Consider the following 18,966-nt stretch of genomic DNA (forward strand, 5'->3'; position numbering starts at 1 on the left):
CGACGATCTGCCGGTGACGAGCTCGCCGCAGAGACGGAGATGGCCTGGGACGACTCGGCCCTCGCCATCACCGTGAATCCGATGGACAGGTTGACGGAACAGGACCAGCATCATCAGAGCCAGCGGGACGAGGACGTGGACGACTCCGGTAGCTCCGATTCCGAGGATGGCTCGTTCCGAGATGATGACCTCGACAGCTCCGACTGTGAGAACGATTGCGATCTCAGCAACGGTCGGCACCGCCATCACAACTCGCCGCACGATCTGGAGTGGGATCATCGTGATGTTTAAATCACCCTACTATCTTTACACTGAGCATTCTCACACATCCCCCCTTTCTTCGCGTGACACTGAGAGGAGTACTGGCCGCGTGCCACTTTCTGTAAAATTTCTCCATTATATATCGTTTCTTCTCGTCGTGCGCACCCGTCTGATGTTTATCGAACACATTTCGAAAATATCTCGTGATGAAGATTCCTTGCGTAGCTATCGGCGGCTTCGCGAATTTAATCTGCGAGAGTAAAGAGTTTCAGATTATCGTTTACGGATCTCTCGTTGAACGCGATTTGCGTCCGAAAGATCGGTTTCTCGAATTTCTCTTCTTGTGCATCAAATATCACGAAAGCGTCGTTAAGGGATTAGAATATTTATTACGCTTTCGAATTTCCAGAATATAGAGTAATAAGATTTAACGTTCTAAGCCGCTCCATACACTGCTCGATCGATTCTATAAACGATTATTAACCCTCTTTACTACGCGAGAGCGTTATCGTATTATCCGTCCCCATCCGTTCACCTTTTCTCGTAGATGACGTTGGTATAATCGATGAAGTAACGAGATATAAAACGGCATTCAGTTAGTACTCGTCTTAAGCGTCAGGAAAAAACTTGTAAGAGTGCGGGACGCTTTATTGAATATAGTTAAAACTCTTTCTACCTATGAACACACGTCGCTGATGTTGGTAGAATCGGAGACACACGCAAGAGATACTTAAAATGTCGTAAAAATATTCTCGATTGGAATATTTACGGCAGTTATTAATTTATATTCTTGACTCTCATCATTGGTAGTAGTAGGACAAGGGAACTTTTTTTTTATACTTCTAACTATTTTTCCTTCTTTTTAATACGGTTATCGCTATTTTATCATTACTAATCGCTGCGACTATATCTAGCCATTTTATCGAAAGTTGTTTTTATTATTATTATTATTATGTTTATTATTACTGTAGGCAGGACGGCCCGGTAGCGTAGTTTTAAATGCGAAACAGAGTGCTGAGCCGACTCTATATTCTTCCTCGTCTTCTCGACTAAACTTTCTTATCTAAGGTCCATTTGATCTCATGAATGTAATTCTCTCGCAATAATCGTGTCTTTCGTATTTTGATCAAAAGCGCTCGTGATACGAGCTGACGTTAATTAATAAACCGGCAGCGAAACGCGCGTAGATACGAAAATAAGCTGTAAGCCAATCGCTTCGGTGTAGCACGTGAATCGGGTTGAGCCTGGGCCATACGATGCTTGCCCAATTTTGCACACTTTTATTTTTTTAAATATCGTTACGCCTTCGATCGTTTTTCTTTTGCACGATGTTCCTTCCTGATCGGTCTGCAGAAGATTAGTAAGGACATTGCCACGCATCTTATGCTAGTGCTTCAACATTTAAGATAATCGGTATAGCATCATATCCATATATGATGCGTAAGCGTGTCACATACAAAAACGGCGCGTTTAAAAACGACGGTTTCGCCAATCGTTTAATCCGTCAATGTTTGGAGAACATGAAATATTCGGCAAGGGGAACAATCCGCGCGCGAGCAGACGCTTCATGCGTTATGTAATTTCCTCTGGTATAAATATTCATTTCTAATTAATTAAAATTATCTGACACGTGAAGGATCGGCTTAAGGGTGGATTATTCATTCCTCGTTTGAGGTTGTTTCAGTTTGTCTATAAGCGTTTGACGAATTAACGGCAGTTAACCGTACGTAGTTTATGTGCGCGCGTCACGCACGTGCTCTACATATATATATATACATATATATATATATATATATATCAGCATCCATTCATTATTCCGTGGCGAGAGTCTCGTCTCGAGTAGTAGACGATTATTCTAAAGTAATGCGCAGCGGCTGGGGGAGCTATCGAGCGTGCTTCTCCCGTTAATATCCCCGACCCAAGACGTGTCGTATCGTGCAATCGCTCTTTTCACAGAGAGAAAACTGATGCTTTTACGTGCCTTTTAAGCAAGTGTAGTACGTTGAATTTGTATTGTCTGCTTTAACAGCGAATTTCAGACGCTGCGTTTACCTCTTTCTGTTTTCTCTTTTCTTCGCAGTATCCCGTCACCATAGACGGGTCAGCCCTGTATTGTTATTAGGAACTTCTCGCGATATCGTAGTTCAGGTGCACAGTGAGCTTGCCATGCAATCGCTATTGCCCGACGCAGGTTTAGCTCTTTTATAGCTACCTAAAAGCGCGTTATAGTGAAAAGTTCCGATTGTATTTTACGGTTTAGAAGTTAAGGACGCGCGTTTACTGGGCGTCGCTCCCGGGCGACGCTCCGTTCGTCTGATGGGCTTTCGAAGCACAATACCTGTCGATGGTCCCGTGTCGGAAAACGCGTCATACACGTGCAATGATCCCGTCGTGGGGTACATTAAACTCTCTTTCTATCTTTCTCTGTCTCTCTTTCTCTTTCGTCATAATGGTGACACGACGGCTGCGCATCCGTTATCGTCGCGAAATAATGAACGGATCCTCGTGTATGTGTGCGTCTCTGTGTTGACATAAATGTAGAATTATACCGAATTGTTCGAATGCGGAGGCACCAGTACCGAAGAACTCGCGTACGGATATATCTATATTCATATAGGGAACTATAATGAACACACAATTTATTTTTCCAACGAGCATATCATATCATTTTTATAAGGGATTTGTCGGAAACGTTTTTTGGGAAGCTTTGCTTCACCAACGAGCGGTCGCGAAACGTCGCGACTTTGTAAGGATTTCTTTCTCGTTCTCGGGAGATAGGTTTCTTTTTCCCCATCTCTCTCTTTCTCTCTCTCTCTCTCCGTTTCCGGAGAGGGTTAAACAATACGCACCCTCTCTTACGCATTTCTCCGACTCGCGCGAAAGCAGATATTTCGATCGAAAATTCGGATTGCTCTAAACGAGAAAGCGGAGCTTGACGGAAAGAACCATCGGAAAGAACAAAAAAGACAAATAGAGGCGTGCATGATCGTTTATCTGTTCCTGATAACACCAGATCGCATATATACACTTATATACATGAAATACCGATGTGTACGCTTGCTTTTGTACTGTCTTTCCTTTCCTAGTGTTTTCTCCTAACGCGATTTTATTACACTGCAACGCGAATTTTATCATAAACGTAATCTCGTATTTTATAAAGATCGTATAGCAACACAGTGAGAAGGTAATCAATAAAAAAAATCAGCCGAGGCACTCGTGACGGACCTCCACCGTGGGGGTTCTCGCAGGATTGAAATCAAGAAGGGATCTGGCCTTGATGAGTGTGTCTAAATTAGCTTACGTAAATGTGTACACATGCGTTTATATGCTTAATCCTCGAGCATAAGTGCACAGTGAATTATACAGTTTGGAAGATATATTTGTGATTCCTATTTCGTTCGACTGTCGTACAAGCGACATCGTAAATAAGCGTACAGGCGCACTCTTCTATCGAGTTTATCATGCGATGTCGATGTAACGAAGTCAGAAGAACGCGTGAAAATCGCGGTGGGAAAAAGGTATCTCGCAGAAAGTAATTTTGCCCGATGACCGTACACGCATGGGGCATCCCTTTATTTACGCGATACAGTTCCCCGTCGGTTTCATCGCTTCTCTCCTATTCTTATCGCCTGGAAGATTCGCCATTCATTTCCCTTCCTTTCTGAAAAAAAGAATATATTTGCTCATGTAAAAAACAGAGTTGGGAAGTAATGGATTACTTGTAATGTCGTTACCCTTAAAATTACTTTTTTCAGTTACAAATGAGCTCTCTCTAACATTTTTTAGAGTGAATGTCCTCTGAAGAATGAAATCTCATTCTTAAAGATTAAAAATTGGATCATTCTTTTTCAAGATTGGCTCAATTTTTACTCTTTATAGTGAGATTCCACTCCAAAGAATTTAGAGAGTAACGTTTCCTTATTTGTAACATTAATGGTAACGCAGTTATTTTTTTGGATAATGAATATAATCGTTACTTTTATCGGTACTTTGTAAACGTACAATGGAATTACGTATAAGTATGTTTCAAAGAAAGAAAGTGTTATGTTTGACCATGTTGTGATTAACTACAATCATACACTGTTAGAAATGTAACCACGAGCTTCCTTTACATGTAAATGATGCTGGTGGTTATGAATGAAATTAAAAGTAATGAATGATTTAACAAAATTAAGTTACAGTAGTTACTTAAATGTAATGAACGTGTACATTAAATTTATGAAATTTAATGTACTTTTAATAAAATTTTATGAAAAGTACATTAAATTTCATAAATTTTCATGAAAAATACATTAAATTTTATGCACGTGTACATAAATATACTTTTTAGTTACAAATACATTAAATTTAATGTAATGTCATGAAATTAAATTCAAATTAAATTCAATTATGTAACTTAAAAGTTAATGAAATTTAAGAACATTTCTAACAGTGTAGTCACTGTAGATCTTATATTGAACTGGTCAATTAATGACCAAGACAATTGGATGCAACTTAAGAAAGGAGTCAGAAAAATTCACTGGAAAAGTAATAATGGAAATTATAATGACTTTTCAGAAAAAAAGAACGGTAACAAGTTACTTTGATAATGTAACTTTTTCCAACCCTGGGAAAATTAAAAAATAACTTTAGTCGTGATACATAAATGGGTCAAAATCAACAACAAGCAACACGTGGCATAAGTTACGTCAAGCTCGAGATGCTTTGTATGTACATGATTTAATATTACGCAAGAAAAAAAAATATATGTAGAGTGATAAGATGATCCTTAATTCGAACGCGATGAAATAAGGGACGCCCATGCGCTTTGCGAACAACTCTTTCGTTATTTAGCGAGATATCGGGAGGTCAAAAGTCTCTTTCGACCGAGAAATCAGGAAATCAATGAAACGAGAAGTGATTCGCAACACACGTGAACCTAATCGGTTGCGCGCATCCGCTCTAAAGATGTGTACTTAATCATTTAATTAAACGAGAAATGAAGGAACGCAGAGAACAAAAACCAACTAGATGATACTATTATATAATATATACATAAAAAAAAATATATCTAAGCTGTTTGCAAATGATGACGATGTAAAGGGGTAAAAGAGGGAAGAGTAAAAGGAAATGAGGGAAAAAAAAAAATAAGAATTTGTAATGTACCATTGTATTTTGTAGGCAGCTAGAGCGTGTACGTATACATATGCACAGATACCCCCGTGTATGTATGTATGTATGTTTACGTGTATAAATATACATACTCTTCCCCCGTCTTCGTCTCACTTATACACACATACGCATACACATACGTGCCGTTCGCCCGAAACGGCCAGAGGAAAATATTTTGGATCTTAAGGGAAGAACGAGAGAGTTCGGAAAAATCGGAGGCTCTGTAACACGTCAAATCTTATCTTCCGAATTTCCGAGAGGAGGACTCCCTCTCGTCTATCACGACAAGGCGAGGGGCATTCTCTTCAGCGCATATTACACGCCCGCCGCCACCGATGCGTATCGACTTTTACAGACACACGTACATCACACGCTCCACGTACATACGGACACCTATCCCGGTGCGACGGCAGTGAAAAACGTTGCATGTATAAACGCGCGATCACGCGCGCGTGTAAATCGAGAAATTATAACGCTTCGCGGAGCGAACGCTCGTGCCATTCGTCCCGTTTATAGTTTGCCGTTTCCTTCCGTAGCGTCGAATGAGAAATATATATAAAAGAAGCAGACGTTAGTCTTGCCGCAGGATTCGGCAATGCGGCAAATTTTTTTCCCCCACGTAATCTGATGGAGCTTTTCACTCGTGTTTACGCGAGAGCTTTTTGAGAGCGCTCGCGCGGATTATTGACGTGTGCTGATAGTTTTCGATAGAACGAATCCAAATTGAGTGTAGGAAGTTCATTAATTTGAAATTGCTGTGTATATTTCGAACGATTCATTTTTTTTTTTCTATTTTGCCCGGGGATATTGGAATCGAATAAGCTAAAAAGTGCATCCAAGTCATAAGAAACATGTAGAGCGTGTATAAATATATTACATATTTCTCATGAGATATCGAGCGATCACTCCAGAACCTCGTTATTATTTCTCGTTATATGCGACACTCTCTTAAAAAGAAAAAAAAAGAAGAAAAAAAGAAAAAGGAAAGAAAAGTACGTGAAGAAATAGCGCGTAATAACGATACGATCGGATGTTAACAATAAAAGATAAATTGCGCGATGACGGTAATGTAATGAGTGAAATAATCAATTACTGATTAGCTAGGCCGTAATGCGGAATATCGTTGCGTGCCGACTAAATTCCCTCCTCATCGCAGATTGATTGTGTGTTAACTAATAAGATTAAGTAACGGTATAGTATATTACAGTTAAGGAATTTAATTATTATGAATAAATAAATAATTAAAAGAAAAAAAAATACTATCTGTACGCTAAGCACACACACGTTTCGAGCCGTAACGTGACGTATGGCTAAGGCAATGTTTACGACTTTACAAGTCTTTAATTTTAACGTGACACACTGAGTTACTCGGCGCGTCTGCACCGCGACGCACAGAAACAGTCAAATTATCTTGTTAACTCTGCAAACTGAAAGATCGTTCAAGACAAAAATGAGAAGTATATTATATAGCAATAGTATATTAATTATACACACAAGTACACGACACAGGATCACGCGCGGCCGCATATACACGCTGCACAGGCTAGGAAAAATGAAATACTATCTATAACGACATTATAAATAACATTAAGACGTCAACTGTATTTGTTTAATAAAGATGTACATTCGAACATGCGAATTGACCATTGCGTAGCCGGCAGGTCAAAGTAATTGATAAATTTTCAACTGATTTGATGGAGACTCCAGAGGAAAATAAACTGTATCTTTCGAGTATAGATTACCGCGTACGCGATATACGATTTTTAAATGACCTGTCGGTTAAAAATGGACATTGGATTATTTCCATTTTTTTTCCTACATCGCCCTTTCACATTTGTCCTAGAAAATGTATGTCCTATTTCCGTTAATCTAATAAATGCTAAACGAATGTTTGAAGAAATGAAACGAGGTATTTATAAATATCAAAGTTTTTATTGATGTATATGTATATTAAATAAAAATTATTTGCACATATACAGCGTGAATAACAGAATTATACAAATATTATATTGCCACGTTTTAAATTAAACAAATAGAAACTAAATTTTCTCGATAATTATTTACAAATATATTGCAGTTGTATTATTGAAACCAAATTGCATGCTACTTTGATTAGGCTACCACATGTAATTCACTAAAGTTTCGATAATTTTACATTTTTGCATTAAAAAATACTTCGAATCATTATATATTTTCAATTAGGAGATTACAAGAAAATTTAGTTTTCAAGTTATACAGGCATTTGTAAATTATATTATTCGTGTAGATTATAACTTCTCATGCATATATTAATAATCTTTAATAACATAAAATTATCTCTTGTATCTCATAATGCAAAATACTACAATAACTTTAACCAGTTCCATTGAGATGCAATAATTACATCTATCATTTTGGTTTGATACATGTTATTACATCATTTATATATAATCATAACAAAATGCAGAAAAGTTATAAAATCTGATCTTCAAGGATATAAAATACCTGTTGTTAAGTCTTTTACATCTTACTTCGTAACATGTGATATAAAAATGAAAAAGTAATATTTAATTTAAATTAATTTGTTTTCGATTTCATAATAAATATTGAAATGATTATACAAAGAAATGATGTAACAAAAAAATGTTTGACAATGTCGAACTGAATTTCAAATTGAATTTTGAGAAATATATCTTACTACAAGTATATTTCTCGTCAAGTAATACTTGTATTTGATACCATACGTTATGTTTTTTGCCGCATATATTTTTATTTTTCTTTTAATTCTTAAAATTTCCATTTTAATTTATTCAAAAGAAAATATTTATGCTTTTGTTTTTGACAATTTCTATTACAAACTTATTAAGTTTTGCGTATCAACTTGTGTCATCGCTTTGAATATTTATAGAAGAATGCACCCCTCATCTCAGTATCAGCAAACAATGATGGTTGCTTCGCCATTATTAGGAGAAAATAATTTTATATTCTCCGCATTCCAATGTAATAACGCTCCTTGACAAACGACACTCCACACGTAAGGAATGAAAAATTCCTCCGGTTGTTCTTCTTCTACATATTTGAACTTCAATTCTGGGAATTTCTACAAACAGTATATACATAATTAAAATTCTCATAAGTGTAAACAGATCATAATGATTTGTAACAATTCCTACGTACTCTTAAACGATCTCTTGGCCATTCTAAAGTTCCTTGCCGTATAGTGGATAATACTTGACTAACACCTAATTGTGATTGATCTTTTTGTTCCAATTTATACGAGAAAAAATTAATTACCTAAAAATTATGTTAAAAAAATTTTCAATTATGACACATATCTATATATGTATATCGATTCAGGATATAATATATGAAATATGAAAATATTATTAATGATTAATAATTTAAAAACGGAAACTTACAGAATCAATATTTTGTACAATATCTTGAAAAGCAGAATGTGTCCTAAATGGTTGAAAGACGTCTTTTTTATATAATAAAGTGTAAATTAAATTCGGATTGTGCGCTAACCTATGGGTTAAACAACTATTTATAATTTCTAGCACCATCCGTAAGACTTCCTCAAGTATAGTCAAGTCTTGAATCTGAAAAGAATATATTTTATCTAATAAATACTACACAAAAAACAATTTACTTATATATGTTAGACTCGATTGCACCAACGTTACTTTGTACAAGACTTCCCTCTCCCTTTTCTGAGAGAAAAAAAGAATTTTAAACCTCATTTATAAAAGATACAGTAACGTTGATGTAATCGGACCTTATATATGTATATATATATATATATATAATCGTATCAATAGTTGTATCAAGAACAACACTATTATTGGAAGGGAGAGTTGTTGACTGTGTTAATTCTAGAATTCTTGCTTCTAACCGTGCATGTTTTTTTGCAAGAGTTTCAAACAGACTTAATAACCTCTGACTAACATAAGGGTGTAAGGATGTGAATTGGGCAGACATGTTTGCTAAGGCTGCCAGACAGTTTGTGTGAAGATATTTGTCCTAATAATGATGAAAAAAATAATAATAAATATTATAATTTGTAAATGTGCTATATCAATGTACACAAAAATTTTATACTTACTCTCATTTTAAACATATTATATTGTATCGTGCGAATCACTACAAGAATTAAAAGACCACCTAATGATATTTCGCTTATGGATCTCTCAGTATACCATGTTACACCTTTAAGCATCTTGAAAAAAATAATATAATTATTATAATCATTTTAATTATTACAGAAATATATAAAATAATGATGCTTACAATTTCGTGTATTCGTTTGTTAAACGTTTCATCTTCGCTTAAAATTAGCAAGATGATAAGAGACATATAAATATGATGGGATGTATTATTTGGCGCATGATATAATATTTGTAATATTGGAGTTACCTGTAAATGTTTCAACGTGAAATTATTAAATATTAGATGTAAAAACAATTATTAAACATGTAATTAAAAAAAAATATGAGTGTTGACAACACTTGCCAGTAGTTGTATGTCTGGCCTTCTCATTATATCCTGTTTTACACTCGAGTTTCTATGTAACAGCATGTAGAGAAGAAGCGTGACTTCGTCTGTATTTGGTATTTTACAAATGGTATTATATAATTTATTTAAATTAAATTTAAAGGTATCAATTGCTTTCCCTTGCGATATAGTATGATCTTCTGTAATAAAAAATATATTTTTATTCGCGACATGCAATATTAATACTCTATATCAGGATGCTTGTAATCAAATTAAATCAGTCCAATGTTCACCTTGCATATCTATAAAAGAGAAAAGCGCGTTCCTATATGGATTTTGTGTAGCAGTACAGTGATTCGTCAGAACCAGTAAAAGCAATAGGGATTGACTAGCGAGCGGAGTTTCCGTATCGCGTTTTTTCTCTTCATCTTCAGCAGTGCCATTATGTGCAACCTGTATATTTTTCGAACTACTGCCTATGCCCATTCTTATTACATTCCACAACCCAGCTGAAACGATGCTTTACATTAATGCTTTGTAAAATGGACCGATTACGTTTTGTGATAGTCATATTTACCAGCAATACTGAATACAATACTACCCCCCGACTGTTGCGTCAGTAATCCCGGGGGAGCGTGCTCCTGTTGAATAAAATTGTGCAACAGTGTACACACCATAGTAGATGCATGTTGATTCAGATGCGCGTGCATTGCTATCCTATATACTGTGCTGTATTCGGCTGCAGTTTGAGAAAATAATTGCACCGAGAGCAACACAAGTAAACAATTAATCGCCTCCAAGTGAACAACATATGTAAATTCACTATAAAAAAATTATAGATACATTTATAACGCATACAGTATGCATTTTTTAAAATAAATGCTGTTTGGATACGAGTACAAAGCAGATTTTTTGCTTTCTGACAATCAGAATCAATTGGTTCTGATCAAGTTTTCTGATCAAGTTTTTCCTATTGCTTTAACACATGTCTACTTGTCGGAGCCAATTGTCAGAAAGCAGAAAATTTGCTTTGTTTGTGCTCGTAATTTTATAGTATATTGTCTTCACTTACCATAAAGGTACATCTGTAATAAGTTCAATCAATGCTTCAATAAAATATGCTAATCTATAAGAAGGAAGTGCATCATTTGCTGTTTGTGGTGCTTCAATATGATTTAGCATTTGTTCTTCACCAACAATCTCAATGAGGTATTTTAAAATACATCTTACAGCAAACAATGCATTGTATGTTTGCCATGCCGATATTATACTGTAAATAAATCATACACAATTCTAGACATAAAATAAAAATGTTTTAAATTCATTTAACATCGCAATTCATTATGCTGTATCAACGAAGCCGATGCATGCTTACTTTTGATTCTGTACAGGTGCTAGTAATTCATTGATGCGTATCAAAGCTATTTGTATTAGAGTACCAAAATTGCCAGTAATCAAATTATTAACAAGTAATTGTTGACACGATGAATCCAAACGAGAATCCAATTCTATCTGATCATTCCTCGTAATAGGTGGTCGTATATTATAAGATAGAAATGTACTCCAAAATGGATCATTCGTGGGTATGCTTTGTCTCCCACAGAATCTTCCCAGGTGCACATTCTTGGAGAGATCTTCATAGCGACTCGGTGTTGCACCCATTGCCCTTAATCTTCTAAAAATGAAAAAATGGAAGCTTCTAAAAATGCAAAGCTCTCGATATTCAATAAGAGAATCTAAGTCTGTTCCTTTTAGCTGAAATTTTGCACAGTTTATCTCTTCTATATTGTTCTCCGATACAAAAAGAAAAGATGAATATTGTGCAAGATCAGCTAAAAAAACAGATCACTATTACTCATATTATATACATATATATATCAATTCATTTTTTATTTATGATCATATATAAACTGACAATAATATTGTATTAAGTAATATCGATCAATTGATTTTCTACCGACTTAAAAATACTGTTTACACCGTTGGCGGCGATGTAAATACGAAAATTGCTTTTTTGTGAGAATGACACAATCGAAAGTAGGTACACTGACAGTTCAGGTCGACGACTCAGGGTACGAACAAATCAATACATCATGAATGTTCTAATATTCGTTGACGTGTGTATAATCATGCTTCGATATTGTAGCTTATATTACGATAACGAAACATTATTTCGCGTAAGCGTGTGAACGCCGCGGTGAATCAGGAGAGCTAATAACCTCTCAAAGTCGCTCAATGCATTGAGAACGGATCGGTCAATTCGTTACTTCGACAGTATAAATGGTGTTTCGTAATCGCAACCTCTTGTCACTGTGAACGACACGTCCCACGCGTCAAAACAAAACGCACTTACAAAATTACTGGTCAGTTGACTCGTACATAATGAATAGGTAGAGAAAAGTTCCACATCCACACTGGCAAAGTGTTGCTAGCGGTGTAGCTTTTTCTAGCGCATGCGATATTTCGCTAATTCAGCTGCGAATCCAGCGATGGAGAAATTATGAGGGGCGCCAGATTAGAGAGATTAGATTAAAAGATACGAGTAACTTAAAAAAAAATATATATATATAATAAAATGGAATAACAAAAAAGACGTTTAGACGATATAAATATATATTTGAATATTTTATTAATTTTCAAACAATTTTTAGAAACATGTAGGACTCCTTGTATTTAGATCTGTTCGCGTTGCTTGCACTTTTTGCACTCAGTATCTTGATTTTTTTTCTTTTCAACGTCCGAATATAATTTATCTTCTTTTAAGAGCAAACTTTTTGGAGATTTCGAATAATGCAAACAAATTTAGAAGGTACAGGGTGCTTAGAGTGCCCCTTTTATGATGATTTCATACGTTACTTATATGACACGAACGCACATGCATGATAAAAAGAGATATCGCTAGCAACGTCAGTCAGATCAAACATCAACCGTTGATAAAGTCGGTCACCGTCGTTCTGAATCTGCCATATTGACTAATAAAAACGCGCGAATATCTCGTTCAACTAACCGGTCAATTTTAAATTCGTAACAGTTTTCGACTTGCAAAGATTGCGATTCGTGCTGTGAACCGACGACAAATATCTGGTATTTCGACGTATTCGAACGCTCGATTCGGAGAGATTTTTAAAAGACCGCGGCTCTAGATGTATCTGGCGGAGAGTTTTTCCAAACGCGTAGTGCGGTCGTTCGTCGGTTCGGCCGCCATGACAGTTTCGTCGGCGCTTCGGAAATGTAGTGCGCGCGTTCGCTCCGCGGTCGGTCGTGGATTTTATTCGTTAAAAGTGCACGATGATCGCGAATTGTTATCGGGAGTGTTGACCAGGGTGACGTTCGATCACCAGAACATGTCGGTTATCGCGGATATTCGCAGTAGACGCTGTTTCACCGATCGTAAGTGGAACTCTGTTTCGAACGAGATTCCGTCTTGTAGTTCGGTGAGTATGTGTGTACAAATTTCGATACTGTGGGTATGCGAAAATAGTTTTTACGTCGTCTTCAGGAAATCGAAACGCAATGGACGCACTTTTTTTGTTAGTCGCATCTTTAGTAGCACATCGAGTTCTTGAATCATGATTATATCGCATGTAGATCCTTGACAAAAATAAAAATCGGAGCATAATTCGCGTGTGAAAATACCACATAACTCAGCCCCGATGAAAATAAAAATCGGAGCGTAAATCGGATGTAATGGAAGAGTAACAAGTAATGGAAGCGAAATTTCTAGAAGGCGAAAATTGGAACAATAAAATGTAAAAGAAGCATTTACGTTTTTTTATATTTTGATGTTTTAATTTTCGCTTTCTACAAGTTTTTTACGATTTTGTTACTCTCCCATTACATTCGACTTACGCTCTGATTTTTATTTTTATCAGGGAGTTCTCCAAGAGATGTCTACGTCCTATGGACTTCTCCGAGGAGACGTCTTTCGGAGACGTTTACATTCTTTTTTAACTCGTGTGTATTATTTTATAAATGTATCGTAGTCATTACAATTTTATCATTACACTTTTGATCTACAGGAAAACTACATGCATAAAAGTAGAAAAAGAAAGAAAGAGAATTATTGTGTGGTCAAGAGTTTATAAAATAATGTGCATGAATTAACTGAATTAGTTGATAGTAATAATCATGATTACTTTTTTCTTTGATAATCACAGCTCCTTCTTTCCTGTTTTCTCCTTATATACTATAATAATTATATTATATTATTTATATTATTTTATATAATTATATTATTGTATTAATATTTATATTATAATTCATGTTGTGACTGCTTTACAAAATTTTATGCATGAATAAATTATAAATTGTATAAAATTAGATTATATTATTTATATACGATAGTATATATTATAATCAATAGTATACAATTTATAATTTATTCATGCATAAAATTTTGTAAAGCAGTCACAACATGAATTATAATATAAAAATTAATACAATAATAGTGTGTACATACATATATATATGGTATATGTGTATAATAAAATGTTCTTTTCAGATATTCATTATTTCCTGGACAAAACAGATGTGGAACATTTTTTGGACGGAGGGAGAATTGATAGAATGTAACTGGTGAGTCAAATTGTTTATTTTTTATTGAATTATCTGTAAGAAAGATTGTAAGTAGTAGCATATATATTTACAATTATTTATTTTAAATATTTAATTAAATACTAATAAATATTTATTGAATAAAGAATATTTTATGTATTTACAAAAATATAAGAATATTTATTGAAGTAAAATATTTTACCGCAATAATGACAATAAAGTCAGTTAGACCAGAATCAGACTATGCATTGAAGATTGAGATTGAAGATAAAAAATTGAAATTTCACCAATGAGGACAAAGAAATTCTGGCTCCTCTTGTTCTGATTGGTCAAACCTCAATCTTTCGATCTTCAATCTCATTCTTCAATGCGTAGTCTGATTCCGGCCTTAGACAAATTAATTAGTTAAGAGTCTGTGGCCTTAAGAATGATATAATGTTACTACATTCAGAAATATGAAAATGGAATAAAGGTTAAAGATTGTCATTCTTATTGAAATTAAAAAAAAATTGGTAAAAGTAACAAGTTATTAACTTAGTTATAAGAGATTGAGAGATTAGCATGAGAAAAAGAGAATACATAAATGTCGGCGCCAATCCAAGACGCCAAGGTGCCGAAATTCATCAACTTTGTAATAGGTGGCATGTCGGGGTAAAAAGATTCATATTATATAATTGCCCTTTACAATAAAATTGTTACTTCTTTACTCGACAGGCAAATATCTAAAAAATATTTTGGCATGAAGTTTATGATAATTTTATTCCATTCGACAGAATAATAGCTCAAATCGTGACACATCCTATGGATGTTATTAAGATACGTATGCAAGTGTCGCAGGATTCTTTACGTGTCGCAGTACTCCGTACACTTTGCACGAACGGAATTTGCGGTTTTTATGCAGGGCTGAGTGCAGCTCTTCTTCGTCAATTAACCTATACCACCAGCAGGCTTGGAATTTATACCACATTGCTAGATATCGGGGAGTAATGTCAGTTATTGCATTCAATCGTTGCATTTAAAAATTAATTATAATCCGCGGAATTAAATATTGTGCATATTTGGCATTGAATACCAAATTAGACATTAGACAAATCTATGTTATAAAAATGTCTCATTACAAATTCCTTCTCTTCAGACAACATTTCGGTTATTTAAATTATGTTACGATGATAAGTCTCGGGATGATAGCTGGTGTGATGGGTTCTTTTATCGGTACTCCCACGGATCTAGTATTAAGACGGATCTAGTATTATTTCGCATGGTGGCAGACGTAAATTTGCCACCAGGTACTTATTTCCATTAAAAATTTTTTACCTAAATTTATTTGTCAGAATGATTTAAAATGTAAAGAAAGATGTACTCTTTGTAAATGTATTGCGTACACGGGAATTAATATATTTATATCAGGAGAGCGAAGAAAATATAGGAACGCCGTTAGTGGTATCTTTAACATATGGAAAACCGAAGGACTTTTTGGATTATGGAGAGGAGCGGTACCCACGATGGGTAGAGCAGCGATTGTAAATGGAGCACAATTAGGTACATACACAAGAGCGAAGAAGTTACTGCAAGACACAGGTGATTATAATTTTCAACACTAAGCATATCTGTTTCACAAAAGGGGTACTTTACATAAAGATAATTGTACTCTCTTGATATAAGAAAAAATATTTAAGAATATAAATATGATAGTTAATAAGGGTATAACAGAAGAATTGTAACCAATGATCGATTTTAAATGATTTTATTTAATCCATAATTTTAATGGATTTTTTAAATATGTCAGGATATATTAAAAATGATATACCACTGCAAATTACCGCTGCCATGATGTCTAGTGTAATTACGTGTTCCGCTTCGATTCCGATCGACGCAGCTAAAACTAGGTAAAGCAGCAAGATATCAAAAGCAAAGTTGAGGTCTTAAGATACACATCCTTGTAGGATTCAAAACTGGAGGCAACCTATGAAACCACCTGGTGTTCTGGCTATGATCGTTAATATTGCTAAAAAGGAAGGTGTAATGTTGTTATGGCGCGGTTTTCTTCCATATTATTCCAGAGCAGCGCCCAATACGGTAATTACCATGGTATGCGTTGATCAACTTCATCAAATGTACTCGAAATTTTGCTCGATATCGTAATAAAATTTACCAATGTCAGTGTTAATTAGTTTCCTTTAATCGCACACTATGATATAGTTGGAATAAAATCTGAGATTAAGGTGTTGCAACCATAATTAAATCAGTAAGAATGTTATTTAAAAAAGTATGAAAGTTTTTTTCTGAAATTTTATTATATGTGATATTAAAACACGCAATTTTTTATTCGGATAATTTTATTATTTATTGACATATATTCTATATAAACGCATTAGTTGCTCGTTGATAACGAGAGTTAGTACCGTGTGCGGACCGATCCTGCAATAAGTTGGCCAAAAACCTTTCCAAAGAGTCCCTATTCCTTCATTTTTCGCTATTGACATCATAACTGAGATCATACCTGGAGGTTTCTCAATGCTCTTTATGTTTTGTATTCTATGGAACAGTGAAAATTTTATTAAATTTGTTCAAAGACTAGTTTTTTCAAGAAGTAAAGTATTAAAATTGTTGATAACCTAGTCTTGGTAATGTCAAAAGGCATAGAGTTAAAAGCAGTGATAAATCCCGATATCATTGACGCACCAAAGTGCAAGCCTATGCCTTCTTTAACATTCACTGTAAAAAGAATAATTTTTTTTTAATAAAAAGATTCAAAAGATGTAGATAGAAAAATATTATTGAATTTGATAAATAAAGTATTATAGATTTTAATTATATTTTTATATTTTCGAAAATTAACGAATGTTTTTGATTTATATTTAAGAAATCGCGAATCATTGAAATAAATTTTAAAAAGTAATATAGAAAACTGTTTAGCTATACATCGTGACGCAATCAAATGCTTCACTTGGCTGTAAGTAGCCAATTGCGATACGTTAACGACAACAGCTCTTCCTATCGTGGCCACACTTCCTCTCCAAAGAGTGAATATTCCTTCTTCTCTAGCAATTCTAATAAAAGCGTCAAGCACGTTCTTGTAATTTCTTCGCTGTTCTAAGCAGAGAGAACATTAGCTAAATTAGCTACATTTATTCCAACAAATGTTTCTTTTGACATTGATGAAAGTCAATGCACTAATTAGCTTGTACAAAAATTTATCATTACCCACTGGTAATCTGCCATCTGTTGTCATTCTCACGAGAGCTACGTCGGCTGGTGTTCCAACGAAAGCCCCCACGGCACCAGCAGTCCCAGCCATAAATGCCAGAACCGCGAAATTGGGACGACCGATGTATCTTTGTCTAAAATGCAATCAGTTTTTTTTTAATTCTGACGACTTTAATTACTTCAATTATTTGATTATTTAAGGGATAAAACTGAGTTGTTATGAAAACGTTTAAGAGACATCCTGATTTCATTCCAATTTTATTCTTTCTTCTAAGATTTATATTGTCTGGAAATATTCTGGACCCCTCTTTTGAAAATTTATTGTAGCCGCTGCTGTCAGATTACCTCCAAAAATCTTGCATCTGATTATAAATCCCGAGTCGCACAGTCGTGTAAGTTGCTTGTCTGACAAGACCGGCTGTTAAACCGCTGTAAAATGTAGTAATGCCCTCTTTGCTATATATGGTGCTAATTACATTCAAGATCGATGCTTTCCCTTTATGCACTTGCATCCTATTTTTGATCACGTCCATCGGGTGAACCACGCAAGTACCTGCCATTCTAAGATACAAACGAATATTTGAAACACTCTATTTTAATTCAACATTTCGTAAAAAAATTACCCGGAAAGACCACCCAGTAAAAAATTAATTATTGGCGGTATAGGTTGCTTTTTCTTTTCCTTCGGTTCTTCTTTTTTCGACATTTTTAATACCTTAAATTGACGAAATAAATTCTTATAAACAAGTTGAATAAATAAATAGCTTCTATTTCTCACAATGGTATAAAATACTTTTAAAGCCTTTCAAGTCGAAACATATGTGCCATGTCATTGTCAAATTTTATCAATATTAACCTATTGCACGTTAAAATAAAACGCAACCGGCAACGCTTCACAGCACGACGGTAAAATATCGATTTTTATAAATGATTTATAAAAAGTGATGGGGAATAAAGTGCCAACTTTTCTTCGTTGCTTGTTAATTATTATTTGCATTTATTACTTTATTTAGATTTTAAGTGAATAAATAAAGGAAATAAAAAGATATTTGATCTGGCTCAGTTTCACAACTCATGGTTAACTCTTAATCGAGGTTCAACTTATTCATTATCTCTTTCCAATTTTAGAATTGGAAAGAGATAAGAAACAAGTTAGACCTCGGTTAATAGTTAACCGTGAGTTGTGAAACTGGGCCCTGTTTTCTGTTCCTGTACTAAACTTTCTTTAGGCATGTTCTGATTCTCACCTGGATGACTCCTTGGATATCACGTCATCCTTATTTAATGTTCAATAAACAACAAGGCTGACATGACATCCGG

At 34.8% G+C, this 18,966-nt stretch overlaps 4 protein-coding genes across 4 annotated transcripts in view; 2 read left to right on the forward strand and 2 right to left on the reverse strand.

Annotated features, from left to right (window-relative positions):
* The window catches only part of Cals (calsyntenin 1), a 10,421-nt gene extending 6,959 nt beyond the window's left edge, over positions 1 to 3,462 (forward strand). The window contains exon 4 of the mRNA XM_018518663.1: positions 5 to 3,462. Within this exon, the coding sequence (XP_018374165.1) occupies positions 5 to 291 (287 nt within the window). The 3' untranslated portion in view covers positions 292 to 3,462. The remainder of the gene's footprint in view (positions 1 to 4) is intronic.
* A 4,764-nt stretch (positions 3,463 to 8,226) lies between these two features.
* On the reverse strand, positions 8,227 to 12,314 carry LOC108768288 (dymeclin). The gene is made up of 12 exons (XM_018518669.1): positions 12,239 to 12,314; positions 11,261 to 11,560; positions 10,958 to 11,155; positions 10,463 to 10,707; positions 10,179 to 10,394; positions 9,904 to 10,085; positions 9,682 to 9,807; positions 9,497 to 9,610; positions 9,130 to 9,414; positions 8,811 to 8,993; positions 8,569 to 8,685; positions 8,227 to 8,491 (listed from the first exon to the last, which is right to left on the reverse strand). Exons 2-12 carry the CDS (start codon positions 11,545 to 11,547, stop codon positions 8,324 to 8,326), a joined length of 2,121 nt encoding a protein of 706 aa, XP_018374171.1. The 5' UTR covers positions 11,548 to 11,560; positions 12,239 to 12,314; the 3' UTR covers positions 8,227 to 8,323.
* Positions 12,315 to 13,229: 915 nt separating this feature from the next.
* LOC108768283 (mitochondrial 2-oxoglutarate/malate carrier protein) lies at positions 13,230 to 16,581 on the forward strand. The gene is made up of 5 exons (XM_018518664.1): positions 13,230 to 13,319; positions 15,575 to 15,725; positions 15,847 to 16,017; positions 16,226 to 16,325; positions 16,383 to 16,581. Exons 1-5 carry the CDS (start codon positions 13,230 to 13,232, stop codon positions 16,579 to 16,581), a joined length of 711 nt encoding a protein of 236 aa, XP_018374166.1.
* A 197-nt stretch (positions 16,582 to 16,778) lies between these two features.
* On the reverse strand, positions 16,779 to 18,352 carry LOC108768299 (mitochondrial 2-oxoglutarate/malate carrier protein). Its single transcript, XM_018518681.1, has 6 exons — positions 18,270 to 18,352; positions 17,992 to 18,207; positions 17,644 to 17,780; positions 17,362 to 17,532; positions 17,055 to 17,154; positions 16,779 to 16,974 (listed from the first exon to the last, which is right to left on the reverse strand). The coding sequence occupies exons 1-6, from the start codon at positions 18,350 to 18,352 to the stop codon at positions 16,779 to 16,781; spliced, it is 903 nt and encodes a 300-aa protein (XP_018374183.1).
* Positions 18,353 to 18,966: the final 614 nt, after the last annotated feature.

The sequence above is a fragment of the Trachymyrmex cornetzi genome, unplaced genomic scaffold (genome assembly GCF_001594075.2).
Source record: "Trachymyrmex cornetzi isolate Tcor2-1 unplaced genomic scaffold, Tcor1.1 scaffold78, whole genome shotgun sequence".
NCBI classification, from domain to species: Eukaryota; Metazoa; Arthropoda; class Insecta; order Hymenoptera; family Formicidae; genus Trachymyrmex; species Trachymyrmex cornetzi.

Bases quoted from the DNA above. Each gene is read 5' to 3' on its own strand.
- LOC108768288 (XM_018518669.1), bottom strand. From the start codon at position 11,547: ATGGGTGCAACACCGAGTCGCTATGAAGATCTCTCCAAGAATGTGCAC. The intron at 11,156-11,260 runs GTAAGCATGCAT...ATTTATTTACAG, and splicing joins GCACCTGTACAGAATCAAAA to TATAATATCGGCATGGCAAA. The intron at 8,686-8,810 runs GTAAGTTTCCGT...CATAATTTTTAG, and splicing joins TTGTACAAAATATTGATTCT to GTAATTAATTTTTTCTCGTA.
- LOC108768299 (XM_018518681.1), bottom strand. From the start codon at position 18,352: ATGTCGAAAAAAGAAGAACCGAAGGAAAAGAAAAAGCAACCTATACCG. The intron at 18,208-18,269 runs GTAATTTTTTTA...TTTGTATCTTAG, and splicing joins TTACTGGGTGGTCTTTCCGG to AATGGCAGGTACTTGCGTGG. The intron at 17,155-17,361 runs GTATAGCTAAAC...TTCTTTTTACAG, and splicing joins GCATTTGATTGCGTCACGAT to TGAATGTTAAAGAAGGCATA.
- LOC108768283 (XM_018518664.1), top strand. From the start codon at position 13,230: ATGTCGGTTATCGCGGATATTCGCAGTAGACGCTGTTTCACCGATCGT. The intron at 15,726-15,846 runs GTACTTATTTCC...TATTTATATCAG, and splicing joins AGACGTAAATTTGCCACCAG to GAGAGCGAAGAAAATATAGG. The intron at 16,326-16,382 runs GTAAAGCAGCAA...ACATCCTTGTAG, and splicing joins ATCGACGCAGCTAAAACTAG to GATTCAAAACTGGAGGCAAC.